The following is a 27,892-nucleotide window of genomic DNA, read 5'->3' on the forward strand; positions in this document are numbered from 1 at the left end:
GTATTACCATTCCTACTAGTTCCCAGGTTAGCATCATTCCATTACCAGTTTCATTACACATAAAAGTAAAAACTAATCATAGTATCCCATCCTAGAATTTGCCTAATCGAAGGATGTGTTTATTCGAATAGATTTAATAAACTCTGCAGAGGTGTACAAATTTCCCCACATGATAGGTGCAACCTCATCCATGATCAGTGGATGAAATAGACCTAACGAGACCTCATACCCGAATGTATGCGACCTTAGATGTCTATATAACTCTACTACAGCTTCTCAGGGGTTGGAGACACAAAACTGGGAAGATACCAAATCCCCCCAAACGTGATGATACCAAATCATCACAAAAGAAAACATGGCTCAAACACGGCCAAGAAAGTAGTGGCTCGAACGCGACGTAAAAACCTAAAGCTTAACATGGAATATCACATAGCATCCACGCCAACCAGATACAGAAGAAATCCATCCCACATATCGGCTCCTGATATTCCACTGCCTACACTGGCCTCCTAGTAGAAACTATACTTCTATCTAATGGGGTGTAAGGTCAAGCCTACCCATATAGATATGTGGCTGTACAAAAATAACTCACTAGGTGAGAGGGACTACGAACTGGTCCTTATTTGACCGAGGCGAGTATCTCCCATAGGAATCATCCCCACGCATCCCTTCCATGGTAAACTACGTCCATAGTTTACCAGTACTCGCCCCATGTCGTGGTTTAGTTTAGGTTTAACAAGTTTTAAGTTCTATTATTATCCCTAAATCTAGTCATGGTGTGGAGCTCATAAAATCACAAGATAACCATTTATCTTAATTATTTCATACTAACCGAGCTCATTTTCCAAGGTAATAATTTCATAGTCATGCTTTAGCATTTTGGTGGTTTTAAACAAGATGGTAGGGAGGGGAGCTAGGACTTGCCTTCGTCGTTGACACTTTCTGGCACGCCTACGAAATTTGGGTCTTCGTCCTCCTGACGATCACCGTCGTCTGTTAGACGTAACTGTCGAATAAGACTATCGCTACTCGCAAAACAAAAAGGCAAAAGCAAACATAGAACTATATGGTGGCACTAGGTGCATATGGTAGGGTTTGATTTTAGATGAATTTTAGATGTGGTTTCATGAAAAATAGAGTTATGGTTTAAAAGTTACGAATTTTAGAAGTTTATTCTATAGCTAATTAAATAGGTAGAATTTTATATGCATTTTCTAGTGCACAAAAATGGGTGCAACTACATGATTAATTTCTTTAATGCATCTAGTTTATTTACAAATTTTCTAGGAATTTTTCTAAGTCGAAAAATAGGTTTTTAACATTCTGTGTGCACTAACCGGGTATACCTAGCGTTTTCCTTAGTGTACCCAGTGCTGTGTGTGGTGTGTGTGTGTGTGTGTGATAGGTGGGTCCCATGGTGACGTCCGCTCGAGATGGCGTTAGGACCATGACCCATGTGACAGAGAGAAGAGGAGGAGGGGAAGGTAATAGACGGGGATGGCGGTAACAGGGACACCATTATGCCCCTGTCCCACCCGTCAGTGAGAGAAGGAAGGGAAGAGGGGAATGGCGACTTGACGGTGGCCGTCAGCATTGGCTGGAATAGGGAAGGCAGCCATAGGCTTGCTAGGAAAAGCTTCGCCAGTGGCATCGTGCCTCAGGAAGGATGTGTGGTAGGTGGACGGCGCTCGGGGTGGCTCGCCGTGGCCGGTGTCGGTTCCACGGTGGCTGTGGGCGTCCGAGATGGCGTTGGTGGCTCACCAGAGCTAGTGCGGCAGTGGTGAGAGGTGAAGGTGCTCCTAACTAGCCTAAACTACCTAACCAACTACATGTGTGGGTGCGCAGAAGTGTGAGAAACACTATGGGGTTGACGTGAGGACCAGCCGAGCCCTGCCGACGGCGAGCCGGCGGCCATGGTGGCTTGGTGGTGCACGGTGCACGTGGACCAGGCAACATAGATGGGAAGAGAAGGAAATAGCTATGCCATTAGATAGAGGAGGCTATGGGGAAACTCACCTACTGCTCCAATTGGCTAGGGATGCAGCGAGAGGGGAAGAAGAGGGAGGAAGCTCCAATAGTGTCGGTGGAGACCGGATTGGGGAAAACCAACCTAGCGCTCTTACCGGAAGGGGGAAAGAGGAAATAGAGGGGGAGATGGTGTGTTTTGGCTCACTGCAGAGCTCAGAGCAGTGGTGGGTGAGGTAGAGGCTCACTGGCCAGCCCCTTTTATAGGCGGGCAAAGTCATCGGCGGTGGGATATTTCCCTGCCCGTTGGTGGATATTTTCCACCTCACGCATGTGCTCGAGCTCAGTGGCAGTGAGCTGGACGCCTCCGCATCCATTTGTACTCTAGCAAGGTCATCACTGTGCTTGGTCTTATTGGTGAGGTCTTCCCTAGCTGGCTGCCATGCCGGCATTGATGCACTATGGGCATTGAGAGAGAAGAGAGGGAGGGAGAGGGGAGATGGGATAGCTTAGGGTGTCATCAACTCAGCTACTATGCGCCTGTCGTCCCTAGCACCAAGCTGGTCCATGGTGGGGACTATACAGCGGTGCAAGCATGGTCAGCATGGGGGAGACGAAGGAGCTGACGGCTGTGTCCCACCTGTCGGAGAGAGAGAGGGAGAAGGGCCATTGGCTGCTGGCGCTGCGATACTGGGCCGCATCCAACCTATGCGGGAAGGGGAAGAAGGGAGGGGGAAGTGGGCTACGCTGCTGGTCGAATTGAGAGGGGAAGTGAGAGGAGGCCTGTTACCCCTTTTATATTTCCTTTCCTTTTCTATTTTCCTTCTTTTCCTAATTAGCTATTTTGAAATGGTTTGAAAGCAAATTCAAATGCAATTTGAATTTAGTGATGCCACCATAAGTTCAACAAGCAAACAAACACTCAACCAACCAAGGTTTCCTAATATTCTATTCCTATATTGATTTATTTATATTAGTTTCTAGGTTAACTAGTTGTATGTGTGAGTTTCTACGCAAAGTTTTAAAAGTTCAATTTTTTAGTGATTTTTAAACTAAGTCAAATTGTTATGGTGTTACAAACCAACCCCCTTAAAATGAATCTCATCCTCGAGATTTGAGCTGATCCTCGAATAGATAGGGAAATTCCTTTTTAAGATCATCCTCTCTTTCCCATGTGGCCTCTGCTTCTGTATGGTTACTCCATTGTACTCGACAAAACCTAACTGTTGTCCTTCTGGTTTGTCGAGTGACTGTATCCAATATCTTAACAGGCCTTTCTTGATACTATAAATCTAGCTGTAAGTCCATGGTTTCCATAGGCACTTGCTCTTCTAGCACTCTTAAGCATTTCTTTAGTTGTGACACGTGAAACATGTCATGTATATCTGACATCCCTGGCGGTAATTCCAAACGGTAAGCTACTGCTCCAATCTTTTCAATGATTCGATAGGGTCCAATATACCATGGGGATAACTTCCCTCTAACTTGAAATCTTCGAGTACCCCTAATCGGTGATACTTTCAAGTAGACAAAATCTCTGGGTTCGAGTTCTAACGGTCTTCTCCGAGTGTCTGCATAGCTCTTCTGTCTACTTTGTGCTGCTTTTAGGTTTTCTCTGACCTTGGCTGCTTGCTCTTAAGCTTCCTTGATCATATTGGGGCCAAACAAACTTCTTTCCCTGACTTCGGACCACATTAATTAGGTCCAGCATCTCCTTCCATACAAGGCTTCGAATGGTGACATTTTTAGGCTGGCTTGATAACTGTTGTTGTATGAGAATTCTATGAATGATAGGCACTTTTCCTAGTCTTTTCCATAAGTCAACGCGCAAGCTCATAACATGTCTTCCAATATCTGATTTACTCTTTTCATCTATCCATCGGTCTACGGATGGTAGGCTGAGCTATAGTCCAGTTGTGTTCCTGAAGCTCTATGTATTCTTTTCCAAAATCTGGTGGTGAATTGAGTTCCTCTATCTGAGACTATTTGGCTTGGTATCTCGTGTAATCTAAGAATGCTGTCAATGTAGAGTTGTGCTAGCTTGTTACCCTTGTAGTCAATCCTTACTGGAATAAAGTGTGCCACCTTTGTCAATCGGTCCACTATAACCCATATGGAGTCATGTCCATTTGGTGTCTTGGGTAATCCTACTATAAAATCAATGCTGATCTCATCCCATTTCTAATCTAGAATGTGTAATGGCTAAAATAATCCTGCTGGTCATTGGTGTTCTGCCTTGACTCTTCTACACGTATCGCATCGGGCAACGTGCTCTATGATATCTACTTTCATTCTGGACAACTAGTATTTTTGTTTGAGGTCCATATACATCTTGGTTAATCCTGGGTGGATAGAGTATGCCAAATGGTGTGCTTCGTCCAATATTAACCTTTGGAGTGCTTCATCCTTTGGTATGCATATCCGATCTTCATACAATAACTTCCCAAGTTTATCGAGGTGGAATCCTAGAAGTTCCTTCCTACTGCTTTTCTCTTTGAACTGCTGAATTTCTTTATCCTGGTCTTGGGCTTGCTTTATCTGATCTTCCAAGGTTGATCGTACTTGTAGAACATTCAGGAGGCCTTGTGGTACGATTTGCAACTCTAGTCTCTGGTTTAAGGTTGTCATGTAGTGACAATATGCTTTTCTGCTTAATGCATCTGCTACTACATTGGCTATTCCTGGGTGGTACTGTACACTTAGGTCATAATCTTTGATAAGTTCCAACCATCTTCTTTGTCGTAGGTTCAAGTTAGGCTAGGTAAAAATATACTTCAAAACTCTTGTGATATGTAAATATCTCACATTTGTTTCCAATGAGATAGTGTCTCCATATCTTCAAGGCATGTACCATGACTGCTAGTTCCAAATCATGTGTTGGATAATTTTCCTCGTGTTTCTTTAGTTGGTGGGAGGCGTAGGCAACTACTTTATCATCTTGCATCAGGACACATCCTAGTCCTTGTCGTGATGCATCACAATATACTATAAAGCTTCTGTGTATATCTAGTAGTGTGAGTGTTGGGGTTGTGGTCAACCGGGTCTTCAACTCTTGAAAGCTCTTCTCACATGCTTCTATCCACTTGAATTCTTTTCCTTTCTGTGTCAGGGCTATCATGGGTTTGCAATCTTCGAAAATCCTTCAATGAACCTTCGGTAGTAGCCCGCTAGTCTAAGAAAATTGTGAACTTCTATCACATTGGTTGGTTGCTTCCATTCTAATACGGCCTTAACCTTCTCTGGGTCTACCTTTACTCCTTCTATGGTGATAATGTGTCCTAGAAAAATGACTTCTTGTAGCCAAAACTCACATTTTCTAAACTTGGCATACAACTCATGTGCTCGTAGCTTGTTCAAAATTGCTCTTAAATGTTGTCCATGTTCCTCAGCACTTCTTGAATAAATGAGAATGTCGTCGATGAATACTACTATAAACTTATCCAATTCTTCCATGAACACCTTGTTCATCAGGTTCATGAAATATGCTGGGGCATTGGTTAGTCCAAACGGCATCACGGTGAACTCATAATGTCTGTAGCGTGTCACGAATGTGGTCTTCGGTATGTCGCTGAGTCGAATCTTCAATTGATAGTAGCCTAATATCAGATCTATCTTGGAGAAATACTTGGCATCTTTTAACTAGTCAAAGAGGTCATCAATTCTGGGTAGTGGGTACTTGTTCTTGATGGTGACTTCATTGAGTGACCGGTAGTCAATACACATCCTGAGACTATCATCTTTGTTCCTTACAAACAAAATAGGTGATCCCTAAGGGGATGAGCTTGGTCAGATATATCCTTTCTCTTGTAACTCTCGTCACTACTTTTTCAACTCTTCTAACTCGTTGGCTGCCATTCGATAGGGTCTCTTGGCAATGGGTGCAGTTCTAGGGATTAGGTCAATTATAAACTCTAAATCTCTGTCTGGTGGCATTCCTAGTAACTCTTCAGGGAACACATCGGGGTATTCACATATGGCTGGTACTTCTTCAACACTTGCTACTTGCATACTATAAACCATCAGTTCTACTTTGGGGCTTGAGGGTGACATTCTACCTTTAATCCTTTGTGATTTATCAAGGTTACTGCCTTGTCACTACATGATATAGTGCCATGATGGTTCCTTAACCAATCCATTCCTAATAGTATATCCAAACCTTTTGTCTTCAATACTACTAGGTCGGCTTGAAATTCTACTCCGTCTATCATTATCTTCAATCGAGGGCACTTGAGGGTGCATTTGAGGATAGCTCTAGGGGTTCGAATTAATAAAGGGGTGGGAAGTAACATGGTTCTTAAACTATCTCTAAGCATAAAACAAGCAGAAACAAATGAATGCGATGCGTCAGAATCAAACAATACGGTTGCAAGAGTGGAGTTTACTAGAAACTCACTGTACACGACATCAGGTGTTGCCTATACTTCCTCTGCATTAACGTGGTTCACATGGCCTTGCCCAAAATTTAGGCCATTCCTTCTCGGTGGTCTAGAGTTCTGAGGCATTGAGCATCAAGTTCCTGAGGCGACTGTCTTATTGCTGGCTATAGACTAAGCAGGGGTAGAGTTTCCTACTTTAAGAGGGCATTGGGCTACATGGTGTCCTAGTTGTCGGCATCCAAAACAGGTATCCATTGTGGTATTATTGGTATTCTTGGGCTGGTCGTTATTGTTGCTACTATTGTTGTTGTTGTTCTTGTAGTTGGATGTGGCTTGTGAAGTGTTGGTTCTAGATGTCCTATACTACATAGTCGACTGGTACCTTGTGGGTGTGGTGTTGTTGGGGCAGACTCATTGTGCTCTTTCCTACTAGCGAGCGCGTTGTATCAGAAATTTGTGCTTCCATTCCCCTTTAGGTACATCTTCTATATCTTGGATGTTATCTTCTTGCGATTGTTCAAGCCCATGCCTATGATTATGATTGCCTCTATTTTGCCTACCTCTAGGTCTAGGTGCAACTAGCTCTTCTTAATCATGAACCTGCCTTTTGGCGGCCCTTTGACGGTGATCCTGTATCCTATCGAACCTTCATTCCATCTGTTGCCATAGATTGGCAAAGATGAGAAGACATCCTCTAGGATTTGGGTGCGAAAAAATAAAATAACAAGCAAGCAAAGACACAAATGCACAACAAACACACAATACATATATCACACAAACAGTCATACATATATGATACAAGGATGCATCATACAACAACTGCTAGAGTGATTGCTACGCATCTACTCGTACTTCTAATGACATCAAAGAGACACTAGACTCATTACTACTACTATGTGGGTACTAGACACTACTACTTGCTACTACAGTTCTCATTATTTATTTTACAAGAACTGCATCACGCGACTTTGACTCATTACTCTACTTGAACTGCATCTTGCGAAGGTCCCAATGTGCAGAATTACCCTTTTCCTAGGTCAACTACTCATCTCACAGCGTGTAAAGCTCTTGTGTGTATCCATCATCATCCTGCCCTAAGCGGCTCGTGATGACTCGGCTTTTGTGAAATTATCTGCCATGGACTTCTGTGTCTCAACTGTCTTTTGGTCAGAATATGACTCTTTTGGAAAATATTTGTTCAGCTCGTAGGGTGGGTCTAATGGGTCGTATGCTAGTGCTCCATCTCATGGGCCTACGATCATGATCTATTTTCCTTTCTATGTCTTCTTCGAACGCTTCTTAGTTCGTGCTTGCTATAGGGCTTCCTTCAACTCTTGGCGACAGGATTCTAGCTTGCTCTTCAGAATTGCTCTCTCTTGTCTTACTAGGTATAGCTCCTAGTTGGTGTCTTGTAGCTCACTTCTAATCTCCTTCGCCTTAGTTATCCATCTTGTTAATTCTTGTTGCTGATTCTTGTAGAGGGTGTCAAGTGCTTGTAGGTACTTTACAGTGGTTACTACTGTGTACTCTGGTGTCTTTGGGTCAATCTTCTCTAATGCCCGTACCTTCTCACACCACATGGGGGTGGTCTGATTATGCACTGGGAAAAATCAGGCGGGAGTGTGCTCAATGTCTTCTTCAAAGATCTGATAGTACTTTGTAAGAGCCTGGCATGTTGCTTTCTGGCATGTATCTTGCAACTCTTTTCCATAGGTAGTGTGGTACCAAGTCTGAAATGCTGAGCATGATGGATGTTCTGGAATTCGCACACGAATCTCACACTTAATTACACCATCCTCGATGTACTCACGACTGTAGTACATTAGTGCTTCGGTGTAACCCAGTCGCTGTAGTGTCTCCCAAAGGAGAGGAGGGAATCCTTCAGTGGCCAGAGAGTCCAACTTAACCCATTTGTCATCCATTGCTACAAAATTTACCACAAGGGTTAGAACATTTTGCAACAAAATGAGAGACAACAATGAGAAGGGTTTGTTGCCTTTACTACTATTAGGTTTGCAGTTATTCCTATCGCTATCAAACTATCTAACGTGTTCAAATCCTAGGGCTTTGTCCTATGGTCAAGGTCGGCTCCGATACCACTCTGTTGGCCCCTCAATTTGAGAGTCCTCAGTGCATCCGTATTTGCGCCAGGATCATGCACAAATACACACTAATCATAGAGATGGTACACAGATATATAATAAAAGGTTCTTAGCTTTATTGATATTCTAAATTAAGGTCTACAACAGTGGCCCAAGGGGCATAGTCATAGGCTACATAGCTAGAAGAAGACTAAGGCCATGAAACAACATTATTGGTGGTCTCTAAAGCTGGATTATAACACAACGAAATGGCATCCAATTCCATAGGCAACTTGAGCGCAGACGAAACCCTAGCCTCGATGTCACATTCCTACGATCGTATCTCCTTATGGGAAACCTAATCCCCTTGGTACATTTCATCTTCAAAGTCATAGTCTTCTTCTATGTTGAGGTCTATGAGTCAACAATGGGTGAGTACATACGTACTCAGCAAGTCCCAACCACAGGGTGGAAATAGAGATGTGGTGGTGATTATGATTAAAGGTTGTGTCCAAGCAGAGTATTACCATTCCCACTAGTGCCCAAGTTAGCATCATTCCATTACCAGTTTCATTACACATAAAAGTAAAACTAATCATAGTATCCCATCCTAGCATTTACCCATTCCAAGGACATGGCATTCAAATAGATTTAATAAACTCTACAGAGGTGTACAAATTTGCCCACACGATATGTGCAACCTCATCCATGATCGGTGGACGAAATAGACCTAACGAGACCTTGTACCCAAATGTATGCAACCTTAGATGTCCATATAACTCTACTATAGCTTCTCAGGGGTTGGAGACACAAAACTGGGAAGATACCAAATCCCCCCAAACATGATGATACCAAATCATGACAAAAGAAAACATGGCTCGAACACGGCCAAGAAAGCAGTGGCTCGAACGTGGCCTAAAAACCTAAAGCTTAATATGGAATATCACATAGCATCCACACCAACCGGATATGGAAGAAATCCATCCCCCATATCGGCTCCAGATATTTCGCTGCCTACACCGACCTCCTAGTAGAAACTATACTTCTATCTAATGGGGTGTGAGGTAAAGCCTACCCATATAGACATGTGGTTGTATGAAAATAACTCACTAGGCGAGAGGGACTACGAACTGGTCCTTATGCGACCAAGGCGAGTATCTCCCATAGGAATCCTCCCTAGGCATCCCTGCCATGGTAAACTATCTCCATAGTTTACCACTACTTGCCCCATGTTGGGGTTTAGTTCAGGTTTAACAAGTTTTAAGTTCTATTATTATCCCTAAATCTAGTCATAGTGTGGAGCTCATAAAATCACAAGATAACCATTTATCTTAATTATTTCATACTAATCGAGCTCATTTTCCAAGGTATTAATCTCATAGTCATGACAAAACCTTACTGATGTCCTTCTGGTTTGTTGGGTGACTGTGTCCAATATCTTAACAAGCCTTTCTTGATACTATAAATCTAGCTGTAAGTCCATGGTTTCCATATAGCTATGATTTGAATTGGTTTTGCCTGTAGGTTTCTTTCTGGTTCTCTTTCTGGTCTATAGTATGGTAAACATGCATAACGGAATTCATTCGATCAAGTCTCATGTCGATGTAATGCCTAATGGAGGAGCCATATAGCTATTCAAATTTTATAGCACACGCAAGAAAGTCCGAGCATTGTAAATTTGACCGAGCCAGACACATCTCATGTTCTACTAGAATATTCCCAACACGTCTAGTTTTGAAAACTGTTCGACCAACCCTTGGAATCTAGGACGACATTTACTAGAAGCCATCTAAGGTCCTCTACATTCAAAGCGATTCACTTCAAATTCCATCTCGTAACTGTCCCCCATTCATCCCGTAGCTATTTAACACCGGGTTCCCTTTAAATCGTCCTTGCTCCAACTCCAAACCAATTCAAATCATAGCTACAAACTAAGCCACTAGACCCATGAGCTTCGCTAGAGATCCTGCTACCCAGTTTTCCACTTTCAAACAACATGTCAAGTGTAGAACGATGTCGAAGAACATCTTCACCATCAAGGATCCATCTGGCGGGAGCGTCCTTGAAGCACCATTCTCTATGACCCTATAATGCACGGTGACCAATACTATGGCATCCAGTGGTCACTGACAGCTGGTGTACCTCCTGTATGAAGGAGGCAGCACCACTAGGATCTTGAAGGCAAATCAAGCAGTGGGTATCCTCGGCGACTAGGAAGGTGTCCGTGATGTCCTCCGTGGCTTGATGAGGACATTCACACAGCTATCGCAACTCAACCTCACCGACGAGCAGTGGGAGGTCATCCTTCCCAAGCCTGAGGTTCCTGAACTCATAGCCCTAGTGCACAAGGCCTACCAGGATGGCTGCATCACCCATGCCACGCTTGAGCTTTGGGTTGATGAACAGTTAAAGTTCATCGCGTTTGAGGTGCTCTTGACGCTCTGCGTGGAGGCGAAGGCGGCGCCAGCGGGGTGTCGAGACTGCAGCATCTACCTGGAGGATGAAACATCTAATCCTACAGCCAGCCATGCTATGGAAATGCCTGGCTATGGCCATGCATTCCACCACAAGTGCATCACCAAGTGGTTCTACCGGAGATCCACCTGCCCGATGTGCCGACGAGATTTGTCTATGTATCTTGACCCGGTAGTGTAGAGATTCCTCTCGCACTTCACCAAAGAGGATTATTGATTAAGCTCATTTTTATGTTGTATAAAATACTTATTATGCATCATACACCCCTATATATATTTGGTCAAAATTCAAAATCTTTGAGTAAATCTCCGCTCCGTCGCTCTAACCATCGTGATCTCGTCTGTAATTCTGCTTGTTTTATTTCCTACCTTTCTAGAGCTCTCCCATTCCCTCTGTAGATCTAAACCACGAGGAACATGCGGTTGCCTTCTCGTACATGTGCTCAACACATAAAATACATGACTTCATGCCATTAGGCTAGACACCCAAGGCAACAAAAAAAACAAACAAAAACCAACTGAGGAAACTTCATCCACTATAGCATCTTCACTGTCCGAGGCGTTCAAAAAACTAGCAGGCGGACTTTCTTGCTTGTTCAATAACATTTCAACACCAATGGCTCATCTTTTCTGCATTAGATTAAGGCCAGGCTTGCTCCTTGATCCAAGGTTCTAGCAAGTTTTACAAGGTTTGACACAGACATGCAAATAACACAACATAATATATTAGCAAGGGTTCCTACTACATGAGCTCAACACATACACTACATGACTTCATGTTATCCCATAGATCAAAGCTAGTCATGGCTACTACTACTACTAGTACTACTGATATAGGACAACTAATAGTACCCAGAGCACACAAAATCTCAATGTCGTCGAATCGGTTTGGTCTTGTTGAGATAGTTGAGGTCACAAGGACTTCCAATCAAGTTGAGATGGTGAACCATCTTGAAAATGACATAGTCTCCACTAACATCGACACTGTAGTCAGAGAGCCAATGGGCATCTGCAACAGTGCTGCAAAGCACAAAGATTTTTCTGGAATCATGGTCTTCAACAACTCTGGTAATGCGTTGTTGCCCAACAACCACACAAATAGCAGCTTCAACGATTAGGCATCACGCAGCTCTATCATGTACACGGCGCCCCCAAGTCACAAGCAACATGTTCTGTTCTCTTGGCTCCACACCTAGCTGCCAAAACACATCATTTGTTGTAGAGTACACATCCATGGTATGGTAAGTAGTTGCCATCTGTAAACATGATTTCATTTAGAACAAATGACAATCGAGGAAAGAGGGGAAGCAATGAGGTTAGCAGACACAATAATAAGTTTATACAAATAGTATAGTTTGATATGAAGCACATTACCTTTCTCCAAATCCTAAAACCACCAGGGAACGCGATTGGGAAAATGCAAACGGGCGAGGGAAGGGGGGAGCAAGCAGATTGATGCAATGCTATCGGATGAGGGAAGGGGGATGCTCCTTTCATATAGACCTTGCACGGTTGACGAGAGTGAAGTAAATGCGGCAGGAAAGCTGGACACAAGAAGGAATCGAGAAAAGGAGCTTTTGAGCACCATGACACGCTTGAGACTTGAATGCCAGGTGCGGTTGTGATGGGTCTTTTCTATAATTTTTTTACTCCAATCCAAGCAATCACAACGTCGAGGGGCAGACTAGTTGCTATGACATTCAAAATTGATGACCCTTTATACTATGTCCTATGAGATCAAATATACAACGGCTGGACTTTCTTGCGTTCGCAGTAAAATTCAACAGCTATGTCTCATCCGTTATGCATTAGATCTAAGGCTATACTTGTTGATATGAACTCCTTGCTGCATGGTTCTTGCAAGTTCAACAAATTTTATCAAAGACTACTGATACGTGTTTGGTTCTTGCAAGATTAAAGCCACTCATGACTACTAGTAGTACTAATACCTATTTGGTTCAACAAACTGAGGCACAAAGCAACCCTTGCGTGGTTGCGATGAGTGAATTGAATGCATGAGGAAAGCCTCTATAGTTATTTCACTCTAAGCATTCACAACAGTCGAGGGGTAGACTGAAGAGTGAAGATGAGTTGCTCTTGCTTCCTAACCAATTTCTCTTACTTGGTTTTGTAGAGCAGCAGCTAGCTAGAGATGGCTACATGGTTTCATAGGTCCTGATCGTCAGCACTCGCTTGGCTGTGGCTGAAGATACCGCTTCAAATCCAACTACCTTACTAGTACTTCATGTATGCAGCCACAGCCGATATAGCTATTCTTTGCAGCATAGCCAATCTGGCAAAAGTTCTAGTCACATCTCAGTAGCAGAGTAAAATATCCAGGCTGGTCAAATTTACACGACTCAGACTATGAGGCATGCATACAATTTACAAGAAATAGGTAAACGTCATTTCATCAATATTGTACTTGTCTATATATATTTAGTCAATAGAGTTTAACCCACCTAATACAAAGTTCAACAAAAGTCCTTTTACATGGATATTATAACAAGATAAACTAAAAACATCATAATTGTCTCCAGTGAACATTGAAAACATAAATCAAAACATCAATGTTATGAGATACTTGAAGATCACACCTATTTCATAAACAAAGAACAAGGGCATATTTCTAATGCCATAGATACTAAACATTACCATCATCTGACCATGTTGCTATTGCTCAGTTGAAAGGAACTGCATGAACTCCACCAATTTCTAGATCATTTGGATGGATTGTAAGATAACGGATACGATGAGAAAATAGTTCTGCACCACGGAACTCATAGCGGTATGAAAGCAAAGTCTGGAGATCTACATTTGAATGAACACCAACAAACACATAGGGTCCTAGATGATCCTTAGCAAGATGGTAGTTTCGATGGCCAAGAACTTGATGAACAACTACAGAAGCAATGTACCACCTACTATAAAAGTTAGAATGCACTGCAAGCACTACAACCCTTGTTTGTAGGCCATGGTGAACACAAAGCTCACGGAAGACATAGCAATACATAGACATATCCCAAGAATAATCATAGTTATCCATGATCTATGTAAAAAAGAAAACAACATGCAGAAAAAAAATGAAGAACAAAGATGCCCAGTAGTAGGGTGGAGGGCAAAAACTTTGGGATGGAACTAAAGTAGAAGCTCTGGAGAGCCTTCCTCTCGCCCCTTGTCTCTACTGTTATATAGTTCACGGGCCATGGACCACCCCATGATCCACGCGCGCGTGGCTACTCCCCCATGACCCCACATATACAGCGCAAGAGTTGACACGATCTATATTTTGTTGTTTTATCAAAACTATGATCTATCTTATCAAGATTTCTTTAGTATCGGACTGTCTTAGGCTCTGTTTGGATAGACTGTGACTAGTTAGCCATGGCTAAAAAATAGCTAACTAAAAATCAGCCAATTAGTTGTGTTATTAGTCCATACCTGTTTGTATCCTGAACTAATTGTTGGGTTCTATAGATTAGAACTAGTTGTTAGCCCCTGGCAGTCAGGTTCTATGGACTACTTGGATGGCCCCTGTATTTCGTCATGATCCGGATCATCTATATTTTGTAGGGTCAGACTGTCTTAGGGTCTAGAAAATTTCAACATCTATACACTCATGTCCTCTGATCAGAAAGGGCAAACACTATTAGTATAACTAGTTGCCAAATGACCAAAGGACCTAAGCTGCACAACGCTCAATAGAGTTTAACCAACCTAATACAAAGTTTAACAAAAATTAACACAGACATGCATGCAAATAAGACTTCATATACGATCATCCCACAGACCAAACCTAGTCATGACTTGTTGAAAGGTCCATGTGTGGTTTTGGTAATTGAGTGACAACCTAGGTGGACTAATTATGTTTATGTGAGATACATAGGTGATTAGTCCACTGGTACATATGTGTGAGCAACATATGCCATGAAGGTGAAAATGGCTTGGAGATGTTGCAAAGCTCACACATGTGATGATGAAGGAGCTCATTGCATATGAGACATGACATTGAGTCATGTGATCAAGGTGGAGAAGATCAAGACATGACTTGGCTTGATGGACTGGTTGCAAGCGTGAAGGGCAAGTTGGAGGCTTTGGAGCGATGGACCGCATGGTGGTGAAGCTTGAGCAAGACTTGGCACCGATGGATGAAGGCAATGGTGAAAAGCAAGTGAAGTCAAGATCAATGAACCAATATGATCATGTGATGATATGAAGTGGATCATATCATTGTTGATCGTGTTGGTGCATTTGTTGCATCGACATTGGAGGAGATGGAATAGAATGCGCAAGGCAAAGGTATAACCTAGGGCATTTCATTTCACCGGTCATAGGTGTGTAGAGAAGTTTGTGACTGGATTTAGGATAGATGGCCATACTATCAAGAGGGGCAAACTTGTTTGCATATCGGTCATCTAGTGTCACTCGAGTGATCTAACTTTGCATCATCGCTAGGATTGAGTGGCGTGGCAAGTTGAGTGGCTAATCCTTTGGAAAATTATTGTGAAAATGCTAACACACATACACATGGTGGTGTACACTTGGTGGTGTTGGCACATTTGCAAAGGAGAAGAAGTTAGAGGTGAAAAGGAGTTTGTCACGCTGGTCACAAGGTGACCGGACGCTCGTCCAAGAGAGATCGGCGCGTCCGATCAATTGTAACAGCGAAGACACCGGCATCGGTCAACTGACTAGACGCTGGGTCTCGGACTGATTGGACACTGACATCTGCATCCAGTCTAGCTGATGTGGTAGCTTAGTGGTTAGGGTGTCTGACCAGACACTAGCTGTGTCCGGTCAAGGGCAACCGGACATGTCCGGTCGGCAAAGATCATTTCTGGACCCTTTCTGGAAACGACCGGACGCTGGAGGTTCAGCGTTTGGTCAGTTTTGCTATAGCGTCTAGTCAATAGATGACCGTTGAGATTAGGCAAATAGCGTTTGAAGAAGGGGACATGTGGTGTGCATCGCACGACCGGACGCTGAGGTCCAGCATCCGGTCGATCGGACCGGAGCGTCCGGTCGTCCTAACATTTGCCCAGTGAAGGGGTAACGGCTAGTTTATCCCATTGGGCTATAAATAGAAGGTGGCCTCAGCCATGGCTGGTGTTGAGCACCTTGGGGGACTTTGTGTCCATGCTTGTGAGTGCTTGGGAGCCTTCCATCTCACATATGCTTGATAGTGATCATCCGATTGTGTGAGAGAATGATTCTAGTGCGATTGCATCATGAGGTTGCATTGAGTGGCACTAGGTGATCAAGTTGCAAGCCGGTGGTGCCTGTTACTCTTGGAGGTTGCCACCTCCTAGATGGCTTGGTGGTGGTCTCCGTCGAAGCCCGCAAGAAGCTTGTGCGGTGCTCCGGAGAAGAGCTTTGTGAGGGGCATTGTGCTCGCCCCGCTGGAGCCGCGAAGAGCAACTCTAGTTGAGCATGTCATTGAGCTACCCTCACTTTCAGGGTAGGTTCTTGCGGTGCCCGACGTGCGGGCTTGGCGAGTGAAGCCAATTAGCCGTCGAACCACCAAGTGAGCGGTCGACACAACAGGGACTAGCGTGTTGGCAAACACGTGAACCTCGGGAGAAAAATCACCGTGTCAACCTTGTTCTTCCCATTGGTTTGCATCCTTGTTACTCAAGCTTGTAATTACTTTTATATACATTGTGCTTGTGTAGTTGCTCTTATAATTAGTTAGCTTGTGTAGCTTACTAGTTACCTTCTTGCTTGTGTAGCATAGAAGTAGCTCCCTTGCGTGGCTAATTTGGTTTGTGTGACCTTGTTAGTCACATTGCTTAGTTTGTGTAGCTAAGTAATTGTGCTCTCTAATTTGGCATCGGTTGCCTTGTTATTGAGCATTGTTAGTGAGCATTAGGTGGCTTTGTGCTTTTGCTTACTAGCATGTGTAGGAGCTCCCTTGTTGCTTAAATTACTAGTGGCATAGGTTTGTGTGACCTTGCTTCTAGAATTGGTTAGGCGAGCTCTAGCTAGCCTGGCACCTTTATTGCTTAATTAGTATCTTTGGAAGGTGCTAGAGAACATAAATAAAGGGGTGTAGTCTTGGCTAGACCGATAGTTTTAATTCCACACTTGTTTCGGTTAGCTGACGTGATTAATTTTAGAAAGGACTATTCACCCCCCTTTAGTCCACCATCTCGACCCTACACTTGTACTATTGATACATCCCACCGATCAAGGGTCAAGGCGGGCGTGTAGGATGTTGTCGTCCACATTCACCTTCGCTAAGACGGCGTTGGTGACTAGCTCAAGGCTCACGAACAATGGGAACGTACTCGAGTGATGGAAAGTACAGCACCGACTATGACTCCAGCGAGGAGGAGGATGATCCAGAGTACTGGCGAGTTGGTGAATCGTAAGAGCGCTAGCCAGGAGGATGATGCTTTAATTTTTTTTCTCTTCTCTGGAAACTCAAAGCACCTTAGAATCCATGACTACTTTTTCCAGGGTGGGAAATCCATGAGGATATCATTTGAATAACCCATTTAGTTTTTTTGGAGGGTTTTCCATCCCTGGGCGTGCCTTCCCCTTGCTTCCTAATTATAGGCCTTAGTTCAAACAGTCACAGATGCATTCACACACAAAAAAATCACCAGTTGCAACGCAATAAGCGGCAACGAGCAGGTTTATTTTTTTGGCAATTTTTAGGTGTCAAATTCATGGATCTTTTAATTATTTATCATCATCCTATTTTAGTTTTATGTCTATTTATATTATGAAAAAACCAAAAAGGCAACAACTAAGGCCACCCAAAATTCCGGTCTCTGCTGAGCAGACAGGGTGGTCTGCCCATCTGAAAAATTTATTTCGCACCGCGCCGAGCAGTCCCGCCAATACGCACCAAAAATTAGATGTCTCTCTTTTGCCCCCCCCCCCCCCCCCCCGCGTGGAAAATAGGTTTACCATATCATCGATTTTAGACAAGGACATTTGTGGTAATGTGATGGCCACATAAAAGCACAAAGAGTCACCGTCTCCGCCTCCTTCTCCATTCTCCAGCCACACCATCTCTCCTCCAGCTCCAAATCCTAGTCCCATGGCCTCCCTTTCCACTCTCCACCTGCCCCTCTACCACCCCGCTCCAAACCCTAGGCTCCATTAGAATAGCAACTCGACTCCCTCTCCACTCTCCAGCCGCACCCTCTCTCCTATATTTCTGAACCCTAGTCGGAGCTGGATCCCCTTCAATTCAACGACAATAGGTCGATCAGCTAATGGCAGAAGGACCACCTCGATCATGGTACAAGCCAGATCTAGATATCCTACCTAGCTCGGCACCTGTCATAACCGACTGGATCTGATCCCTAGCCGAAGTTAGATCTGGTACCCCTTCATCAATGCTGGCCGCACCAACTCTACGACCACGATGACATGATGGTGGTGCTGATGACAAAGCAAAGCTAGGGAATACAGAGGAAGAGGTACCCAAATTCCTTTTATGATGTGTGCTCTACTGTAGTGGCTGAACCAAGGATATGTAGATAGAGATGGGGTTACATATTTCCTATAGTTGAGTGTAGCTGACATGTGCTTTATTGGATTAATAACTTCCGTATAAGTTGTAGTTACTAGTTAGGCACTTATTTGCATACTCTTGCTCTGTTGTGTTGACATTCCGTAGAAGTTTTAGTTAATAAATGCCTTTGTAATCTAGATGAACATCCACTAACTGCTTATGAACGAGCACGGGATGCACAAATCGCAAGGAATCATAGAAAGATAGAAGAACTTGGAATACAACATGTGGGCCCAAAACCTATGTCTCCAAAGGCAAAAAAGTCAAGCACAAAGGGTAGACACGATGAAGATTTGGAATATATCCCTGTGCCAGGGGGGTAGTTGAGGGATTTGATGAAATAGATGAAAAAGATTTAGATTTAGAAGATGAGCCAGTGCCCCTATCAATTGAGGTGCTTGTTCTATCTTGTATTTAGTTCGGAGGGGAGGGGTGTAGGTAGCCATGCAATGCTTTACTATTTGGATAGCAATGGAATTTGTACATGCTTGCTGCTTAAGTTTGTATCTCCAATTGCAGTGTCTGGGTTGAAGAAGCCATAGAGGAGGCTCTGCCAGTAGGACAAAAGGTAGTGCTACCATGAGTCCTAGGTGAAAGCTCTCCAAGCGAGTGAGGTCAACACCACCAGAAGAGGCTACTCATGGATTTTGAACTCAGAGGTCTTCCACTGGCAAAAGGGTGGAGGTAGTAGCAGTATGTGAACATAATTCTCCATCATGACCGACACCCGGACCCATGGATCAATTCCAAGTTCATCAATTGACCAGAGACATTAGTCAGGATGGCACCCTACCTAGCCCTGAGAGAGACTCCTCATTAATAGATGATGATAGCCCTGCCGAATAGGAGCCCTCTTAGCAAACTCCCGTCTCCCCCCACCTATAGAATGATGAAAGTTGCCAAGGTTGGTATTACCTTACAGATGTCTTTCAATTAATTTGCACTAGCTATTTGATATCCATGTAACTTTTCTAACAATCTGAATGTATGAAAACTATGTAGTACCATTGCCAGGAAGAGTGAGGAAGCCAAGGCCCTAAACTTGAGGAATTATGCTTGACAAAATGAGCAAATCACTAGGAGTAGTGAGGATGGGCATCTCTATTGTCGAGGGGAATAGAAGGCCACATGATCCAGTGCAAGCTGCCAAGTTTGCCTCAAAGGCAAGTGTATTAGTCAGGAGTGAAGTACCAATTTTGAGGCAATGGAAATAATACAAGGGAAAGAGGCCCGGCGCCGTCTATTGCACAAGATTTGTGGATAGGCTAAATGTATGATGGGTATCCCCTCTTGACATTCAACTTTGCTTTGAGCAACTTTAACGGATTTACTTTTCATTCACTACTATGTGTAGTGAAGGCTGCACGTCAACAGTGCTCACTCACCAATGAAAGAAGCTTGGCAGAATGTAATGCAGTCTGCGGTATGGCAAGCACACTACAGGTTGAAGCAAAAATACTTCATTGGTGTCCCTGCTGATTAGATCTATATGACCTCTACTATCTCATCCATGAACAATGCACAGTGGTCTGAACTGTCAAGATTTGGTCTAGTGCTAAGAACAAGGTCTGTGAACCCATCGATTTCCTGTATAGTCTTGTTATGGTTTACTTGTGTTGTAGTCTAACACAAATGAAGCTATAGCAAACATCTGAGAAGAACAAGCAAAACCGTGTGAAAGTGAAGTACCACCAGGCTACAGGATCTTGCTCCTATGTTGTCCAGATGCAAAAAATTGTAAGTGATGGTTGTGTTTTATTGTTACTCTTGCCTTTGTATAAATATAAAGCGAAACTCATGTGCAATGTGAACAGAAGGAGAACAAGAGGAAGACAGCAGAACATGATCAAGGACTTGAAGAAGAAAATGGTCCACTTGATGAAGATGTTAATGTTGTGGAAGTGTTCAGGGACTTCCATACTAGTAGGAAAAAGGGCCTGAGCGATGCTGCGAGAGCAATAGTTGTAAGTACCTTCTTTTGCTTCCATTGAAATCTGCTAAAGCCATTGCCATAAAAGAAGGAAACATAGTAGGAGCCTAGTGTTATGGAAATCTCCTAAAATTTACTAAAGCTTAGGTAATCTTTATCAGCAGTAGGCTAAGGAAGACTTATGCATTACTTGTTATGAATTAATCTCTTGGGTTTTCAATTGAAATCCTCTTACACTATCTGTAACCTAATGTTTTACTGATTGAATTTTGCAGGAAGCTATGGAAACTATGTAAGCAGAACCTGTTGCTGATGGGCAGCAACCAATGACTAGTGCTGATGTTGTTTGCAAGATCCTATGTGTCTACCAGGGTAAGGCCCCCTCCTAGGGAAGCGGCAACAACCTTTTTTTTAAGAATGTAGGTATCTAGACAAGCTCCACCAGAATAGAGACATCAAAGGAGAGAATGCTTCGAGAATAGCTTGCTGCTAAACAAGAAAATTCCACCGCCCTCATTGATCAAGTCGATGAACTAAAGAGGATGATAGAAAATACTGAAAGGGAGCTTGAGGAATACAAGAAACGGCAATAGGAGGAGTACAAGAATCTCCGTGAGCTATGCATGCGCTTCAGCTCTTCTGTTAACTCTCAGTCTTCAACTCCTGCAGCTTGATGCAATGAACATTTGTGGTTTGATGTGTGGACTCATGTGTTGGTTTGATGTGTGGACTTGTATGCCGGTTTGATGTGGTGATACTCTGTCAGTGGTTCGGTGCTGACGTGTGAAATGTAACTGTTGTTATTTGATTGCCAGGCTAAATAGTTATGTAGTCAGTCTGTGCAGTAGTGACGATCTCAAATTACTTCTATGATGAATTGATTGTAATCCACATGGTAGAACCAGGACAGGCCATGTGATCAAATACAAATGTGACACGTGGATGAACCAATGCATGACACGTGCAATAGCCAGGACTCGACACGTGGGCTATTAAAATCCGACACGTGGAAGGAAGTCATGAAGCCACATGGTCGAATAAAAATACAAAACATGGATGGACAGTGCCGTGACTTATGGTCAAATAAGAAACGGCCACATGGACCAATAAAAATATGACACATGGTCCAATGAAGAAGTGACACGTGATCCAACCACAACATAACACATGTGCCAATAGAAAACTGACATGTGGAACAACTAGGACCCGACGCGTGGTCTAGTAAGAACTTGATACGTGCAAGAACCAGAGATGGCCATGTGCAATAAGAAGGTGACACGTACCCAAACCATCTCCAATGCAACCGGCTATAGCATATCCACGTGGGCTATAGCATGTACATGTCGAAAGCATCTCCAATGGAAGCGCCCACCAGCGTGGCAGCCCTTGCCACGCTTGCCAAAATAGTTCTATGATGGTTTGTTTTTCATCATAGATCAAGACACTTCTATGACAATTTTGTCATATTCATCATAGATGTGCAAGTGTGAGGCGACTTCTATGATGAACCGTTTTCGTCATAAATTCATCATAAAACTGAAATTATGACGAATTTGGCTCCTTCAGTGATGAAATCTATTCGTCATAGACCCCCTAACAAAATGAATAGGGGTAATGGTAGTGGGTATGGTGCCGGCAACGGCGGAGGAAACGACAATGCTAAAAATGGTTACTCCTTGGACGATGAGAGCGATGCCTCGTGAGACGGCAGGAACCCAAGGAACCCTCGGGAATCCACACTCCCCACTAAGGACAATTTCTATGACCTAGTCGGGCCTCCTGCATTCAGGCATCGGATCCGATCAGCGCCAATGCCTTAGAAATTTCGCACCCCAAACATCAACAAGTACAACGGTGAAATAGATCCAAAGATCTGATTAGTCAACTACCGCCTCATCATGAAGGCTGCATCCATGCCGGACTCTAACTTCATGATCTAGTATCTGCCCATCTACCTCATAGATTTAGCTAGAACCTAGCTGAACCTTCTGTGAGAGGGCACCATCAAACGTTGGTCCGACATTGTGCAAGAGTTCAGTAACCACTTTTAGGGGGCTTACACAAAGCTCGGCACCTCCTAGGATCTCCTAGGATGCAAGCATGAGGCTGATGAAAGCCTACGTGACTATATAAAATGCTTCACTCAGCGCAAGAATCAGTTGCAAGAGGTTTCCAACTCCAACATCATTAACGCTTTTATAACAGGCGTGAAGAATAAGACCTCTCATCCACGACATTGGGCAACAGAACAATATCACCGTTCGAGATATTTTTGGCCTCGCTCATGAGCATGCCAACGACGAAGATTGTGTCAACGCCAGCAATGGCAAATACAAGCCATTCTTTGCCGATAAGGTGGATCCCTCCTCATCTAGGAATAAGGACCACAAGAGCAGAGGAGATTTCATCGCTAACAACAAAAAGCATGGTGGCAACAAACAAAGGCCAGGACAGAGTAACTGTGATGAGTTCGACAAGATCATGAACAGCCCATGCCAGAACCACGGTTTCCCTGTCATGAATCTTGTCAAAGATTGCAACACGTACAAGTAGCATATTGCCTAGGAGGGTGGTAAGGAGGTAGTGAAAGGCAACCCCTCGAACAAGCACAAGCGCAGAGGTGATGATGAGGATCAGGATGGCTACCCTCATGTCTAGGACATGATGCTCATCTTCGGTGGCCCAAAAGCTTATGAAGATTGCCACCACCAGAAGCTAACACATCACCAAATCTATGCCACTACCCCCGCGGTCCCCGTCTACCTGCAATGGTCGGACCGATCGATCACTTTTGATAGAGATGACCACCCCGACCACATCATAAAGGCAGGCTAGTTCCCTCCGGTAGTCAGTGCAGTGGTGGAAGGTGTGAGGATGACAAGGGTCCTAGTGGGGGAATGGATGTCTCAACACGGTAGTCTATCTAAACCGAGTGTCAACCACTTGACCAACTCAATTTAAGTAAACAACATCGAGAGACCCCTAGGAGCGCACGTAGCAACTCCTCTTCAATATCTTTGTGCTGAGTTACACACACATACCCAATACAACGCATTTCAAACAACTCATCCAGTCTTGCACTCATTCCTAGAGTATTATTAATAACAAAATAGGGTTAGAAGGTATAAGACTACTGAATCTAATACTCCGGACGACTCTATCTCTGCACTGGGTTTCCACTCTGATCACTCATCTACTCATTGGGTTACACGCAACTCAGCTTGGAGATCGCCCGCTCCAAGGTTTGCTAACTGTGCCTTCACCGAAGCTAGACTCGGGAAGACGCTCTGTTTACCTGCAAAACAACTTAACGGCTGCACTATGAGTACATTGCGTACTCGTAGGACTTAATTACAACATATAATATTTGGTGGATGCACAGGGTAATTATTGGGCATTTGTATGAGTGCGGAAAGCAATGATGTTCATTAACATTATGACGTGCTATGCTCAACATTAGGAGTAAAGGTATTTATCATTATAACAGAAGTGCTCATAATCCATAATTCATGCTACCATGGGTATAAAAAGAAAGAACAACCGAATAGTTCCATCCCAAAGGACTTCAGGCTTTAAAGACTCTGCAGAGGTGTACAACTGTACCCACACGGAAAACAGGACTAACCACCATACATCGGGTCCAGTAGTAAGGGTTGGCTCACGTTCTCCAACCTTTCCCTAATCCGGCCACGTCTGATCACATCTGTGCTTAGACTTTGCTTGACCTTGTATGTCTTCTATGCATCTTCACATGTCTTTCTTGAGGTGTTGATCATGGGATCATCACGTCACCTTCGTCCAAGTCACGTCTTGCACCCTATTAAACTACAAAGCAATCACTTGCAAATTCATTAGTCCAATTTGGTTGTGTTAGTTATCAAACACCAAAATCCAAAGTAAATGGGCCTAGGATCCATTTTCTTTACATAGTGTTGTCCCCTGTCTCTCCTCTATTCTCTCTCGCAGTCATAGTGGGAGTATCATGGGCAATAGTGACAACATGGATGCTTTGACTAGACTTTTTGAAGATGACTCTGTTGACATTGCCCTTAGTTGTTGATATCAACATAGCCAATCACGATAATTTAGAAATTGAGGTCAATGTAGCTACAAATAGTTGTAGTCGATGACGGATGGACTGTCCATCAAGGTGATTGTGCTCATATTAAAAAACAACTAAGCCCTTGTTTAGTTCCTCCCCAAAACTTTACACCATATCCCATCGAATGTTTGGACACATGCATGAAGTATTAAATATAGACTAAAAAATAACTAATTGCACAGATTGCAACTACTTTGTAAGACAAATCTTTTAAGCCTAATTAGTACATGATTTGACAATGTGGTGCTACAGTAACACATGTGCTAATGATGGATTACTTAGGCTTAATAAATTCATCTCGCGGTTTACTGATGGATTTTGTAATTTGTTTTCTTATTAGTATCTGAACACCACATGCGACACCCCATGTAACATCCGATGTGACACCCTAAAACTTTACACCCTGGATCTAAACACCACCTAAGTGTGAGATTTGATGGACTATCCAACGGTGTCAGATGGACTATCCATCCAGACCTCAAGAGATTTTCAGAGTATAAGTTCTCTAGAATGCTCTGTCTATCAGCACTCGTCAGTGCACAGTAAATAATTCCAACACGAGGACCTCTAACTGGAAATTTTCCCTTAAATTCTGTAATTTCCGATATAGGACCGAATTTGTAACCCTGACCAGTTAGCACATATTTGTGAAATATATGGGAATTTTTCTATCATTCCTATGTTTAAGTTATATCTCTTTGAGCACTTAGACACCTACAAGAAGTTTGATTTCAATCCCCTTGATAGTACAGTTTTCCTAACAAGATAAGTTCAAATGAATTTATAAAACGATAGAAGAGGAGAAGACATTGATCAAAATGATACCTCTAAAACCGGTAAATGACTTTGGTGTGTTCAGGCACCTCCCAAAACATAAAGGTAATGTTACGAAGAATGGCTTAGAACTGCTTGCCAACAGGCACTCAACTCAAGGTATCGAAACACCTGCATCTCAGACTACCCACAACGTGCCTTTTTACCAATGCTGAGAAAGAGAAAAGGTAATGAAGCACCAAGGTGAAACGTGTAGGTACCGATGCTCAAACAAAAAACACATGACCCGGGTTGTCTTCATTCCTCGATGTTGAGTCAAATAAAAAGGTAATTTCAAGCAGCCATTAGAGCAGCTCCAGTGTGATGGCGAACCAAACTGCATTTGTCAGCATCGGTAAAAAGGCACAGTTCGATAATTCAAGAGAAAAAAGGAGCAACTCAAGATAAACTAAAAGCCAGGACAGCTGATGCAAAAGGTACTAAATCCATTCCCTCATCTTCTTGTTCTACTGATACTTGCTCCTTAGATTCTATGGCTAGAGTATGTGGTTTCTCATTGGGGCAAGATGAGGTTTCTAGAATTGCAAACATTTCTTTGATACAAGCTAAGGAAGATGCTTTCATTGCTTTGCAAAAAACTAAGCAAAAGATTGAGTCGAGTTCTGTGATCCCAAATGATACAATTATTAGAGTTCCTTTGGAGATTGAGAGTTCTATGGATTTGAGTCCCCAAGTGTTAGAGTTGATGGGGGGTGGTGCTGATACAGTGAATAAATTATCTCAGAGAGATCAAGGATGAAGATTCTGTTTTGGAATATTAGAGGTCTGGGAAATGTAGGGAGGAGGAAGTTGCTTTTAGAATTAGTTAATAAGCATTCTTTTGATTGCATCTACTTATAGGAAACCATTAAGTCTTCTTTTAGAAATAGAGAGTTAGAGAGGTTCGCTGGCTAGAAGGATATGTTTTGGTCCAGGTTGCCTTGTTCTGGACATTCAGGTGGTTTGCTCATGGGTGTGGATAAAGAGCTGGCTATAGTTACAGCTGAAGATGTGGGTAATTTTTACCAATGTTTCAATCTTACCATGAAGGCAGATGGTTTTCAGTGGGTGATTTTCAATGTATATGGACCTGCTCATGATAATAGGAAGTTAGAGTTCTTGGAAGAGATTCAATCTAGAGTTCAGTCGGTGGAATGCCCTATGATTTTGGGTGGAGATTTTAATTTGGTGAGAAGAAGTGAGGAAAAATCTAATGGAAATGTGAATGTTTAGATGATGGAGGCATTTAATGAAATGATCAATAATACAACTCTTAGGGAACTTCATAGGACTGGAAGTCGTTTTACTTGGACAAACAGACAAAATCCTCCGATTATGTGTGTTCTTGATAGAGTTTTGGTGTCAAATTCTTGGGAGGATAAGTTTAGTCTAACGTCGGTGGTAACTGGTCCGAGGCTAGGATCAGATCATAATCCTCTTATAGTGGATACGGGAGGCAATGTGACAGGTCAGCAGTTTTATTTCAGATTTAGTGCTCATTGGCTCCAACAGGAGGGATTCAGAGAATGGGTGAGAGATAAATGGCCTTCAAGGTTTAAATATGATCCTTTAGATCATTGGCATGTGATTTCAAGTAAGTTGAGGAGAGCTATAAAAGGTTGGGGTCAGAATCTAGATAGCCAGAGAAGAAAATAGAAGGAAGAAATTATTAGAAGAATTGCCATATTGGATGATTGGAGTGAGGTAAGGGAATTGGCTCAGTTGGAGTGGGAGGAAAGATATGCTTTAGATCATACTTTTAACCAGATGCTGTTAGAAGAAGAGTTACAATGGCAAAGAAGAGGTGGTGAGAAATGGGTGTTGGCTGGTGACTCAAATTCTAGCTACTTTCACAAATGTGCTATTGGCAGGAGAAGGAAAATGCATATTTCAATGCTAGAGGTGAATGGTCAAGAAGTGGTTGAGCCTGGCAGCCTTAGAGATCACATTATGGAGTACTATAAAAAATTATTTGGGAGCGAAGAGGTGGCTGATATGTATTTGGACAGGGATCTTTGGCCGAGTTATCAGCAAATTCAACAAGAAGAGAATGAGTTTTTAACTAGACCCTTCTCTTTAGAAAAACTTGATGTGGTGATTAAGGAGATGAAAAATAATACGGCTCCAGGTCCGGATGTTTTTTCAATAGATTTTTTCAAAGCTTTCTGGAATATGATAAGAAGGGATATCAAAGAAATGCTAGATAGATTATATGATGGGCAGTTGGAGTTGTGTAGACTAAACTATGGAGTTCTTATTCTGTTACCTAAGGTTAAACCGACGACTAGTGTCAAACAATTTAGACTGATTTGCCTTTTAAATGTAATATACAAGATTATCACCAAAACTCTCACTGTAAGGCTCTCATCGGTGGTTGGCAGGGTGGTGAGTAATTTTCAAACAGCTTTTATACCTAGAAGAAATATTTTAGAGGGAGTGGTGATTCTGCAGGAGGTGATGCATGAACTTAAGGATACAAAAACAAGTGGGATTATCATCAAGTTGGATTTTGAAAAAGCGTATGATAGAGTTAATTGTAATTTTTTAGAGAAAGTTCTTCATAAAAAAGGGTTTGATATGAAATGGATTCAATGGATGAATAAAGTTGTTAGAGGGGAAAGGT

General features: G+C 42.9%; 1 protein-coding gene across 1 annotated transcript; it reads left to right on the forward strand.

The window, feature by feature from the left end:
* The first annotated feature begins 10,666 nt into the window (after positions 1 to 10,666).
* LOC136470141 (putative RING-H2 finger protein ATL37) lies at positions 10,667 to 11,077 on the forward strand. Its single transcript, XM_066468090.1, has one exon. The coding sequence runs from the start codon at positions 10,667 to 10,669 to the stop codon at positions 11,075 to 11,077; it is 411 nt and encodes a 136-aa protein (XP_066324187.1).
* Positions 11,078 to 27,892: the final 16,815 nt, after the last annotated feature.

This window comes from Miscanthus floridulus, chromosome 8 (genome assembly GCF_019320115.1).
Source record: "Miscanthus floridulus cultivar M001 chromosome 8, ASM1932011v1, whole genome shotgun sequence".
Classification (NCBI taxonomy): Eukaryota; Viridiplantae; Streptophyta; class Magnoliopsida; order Poales; family Poaceae; genus Miscanthus; species Miscanthus floridulus.

What these genes read in the sequence shown, in the direction of transcription:
- LOC136470141 (XM_066468090.1), top strand. Translation starts at nt 10,667, where the DNA reads ATGAGGACATTCACACAGCTATCGCAACTCAACCTCACCGACGAGCAG.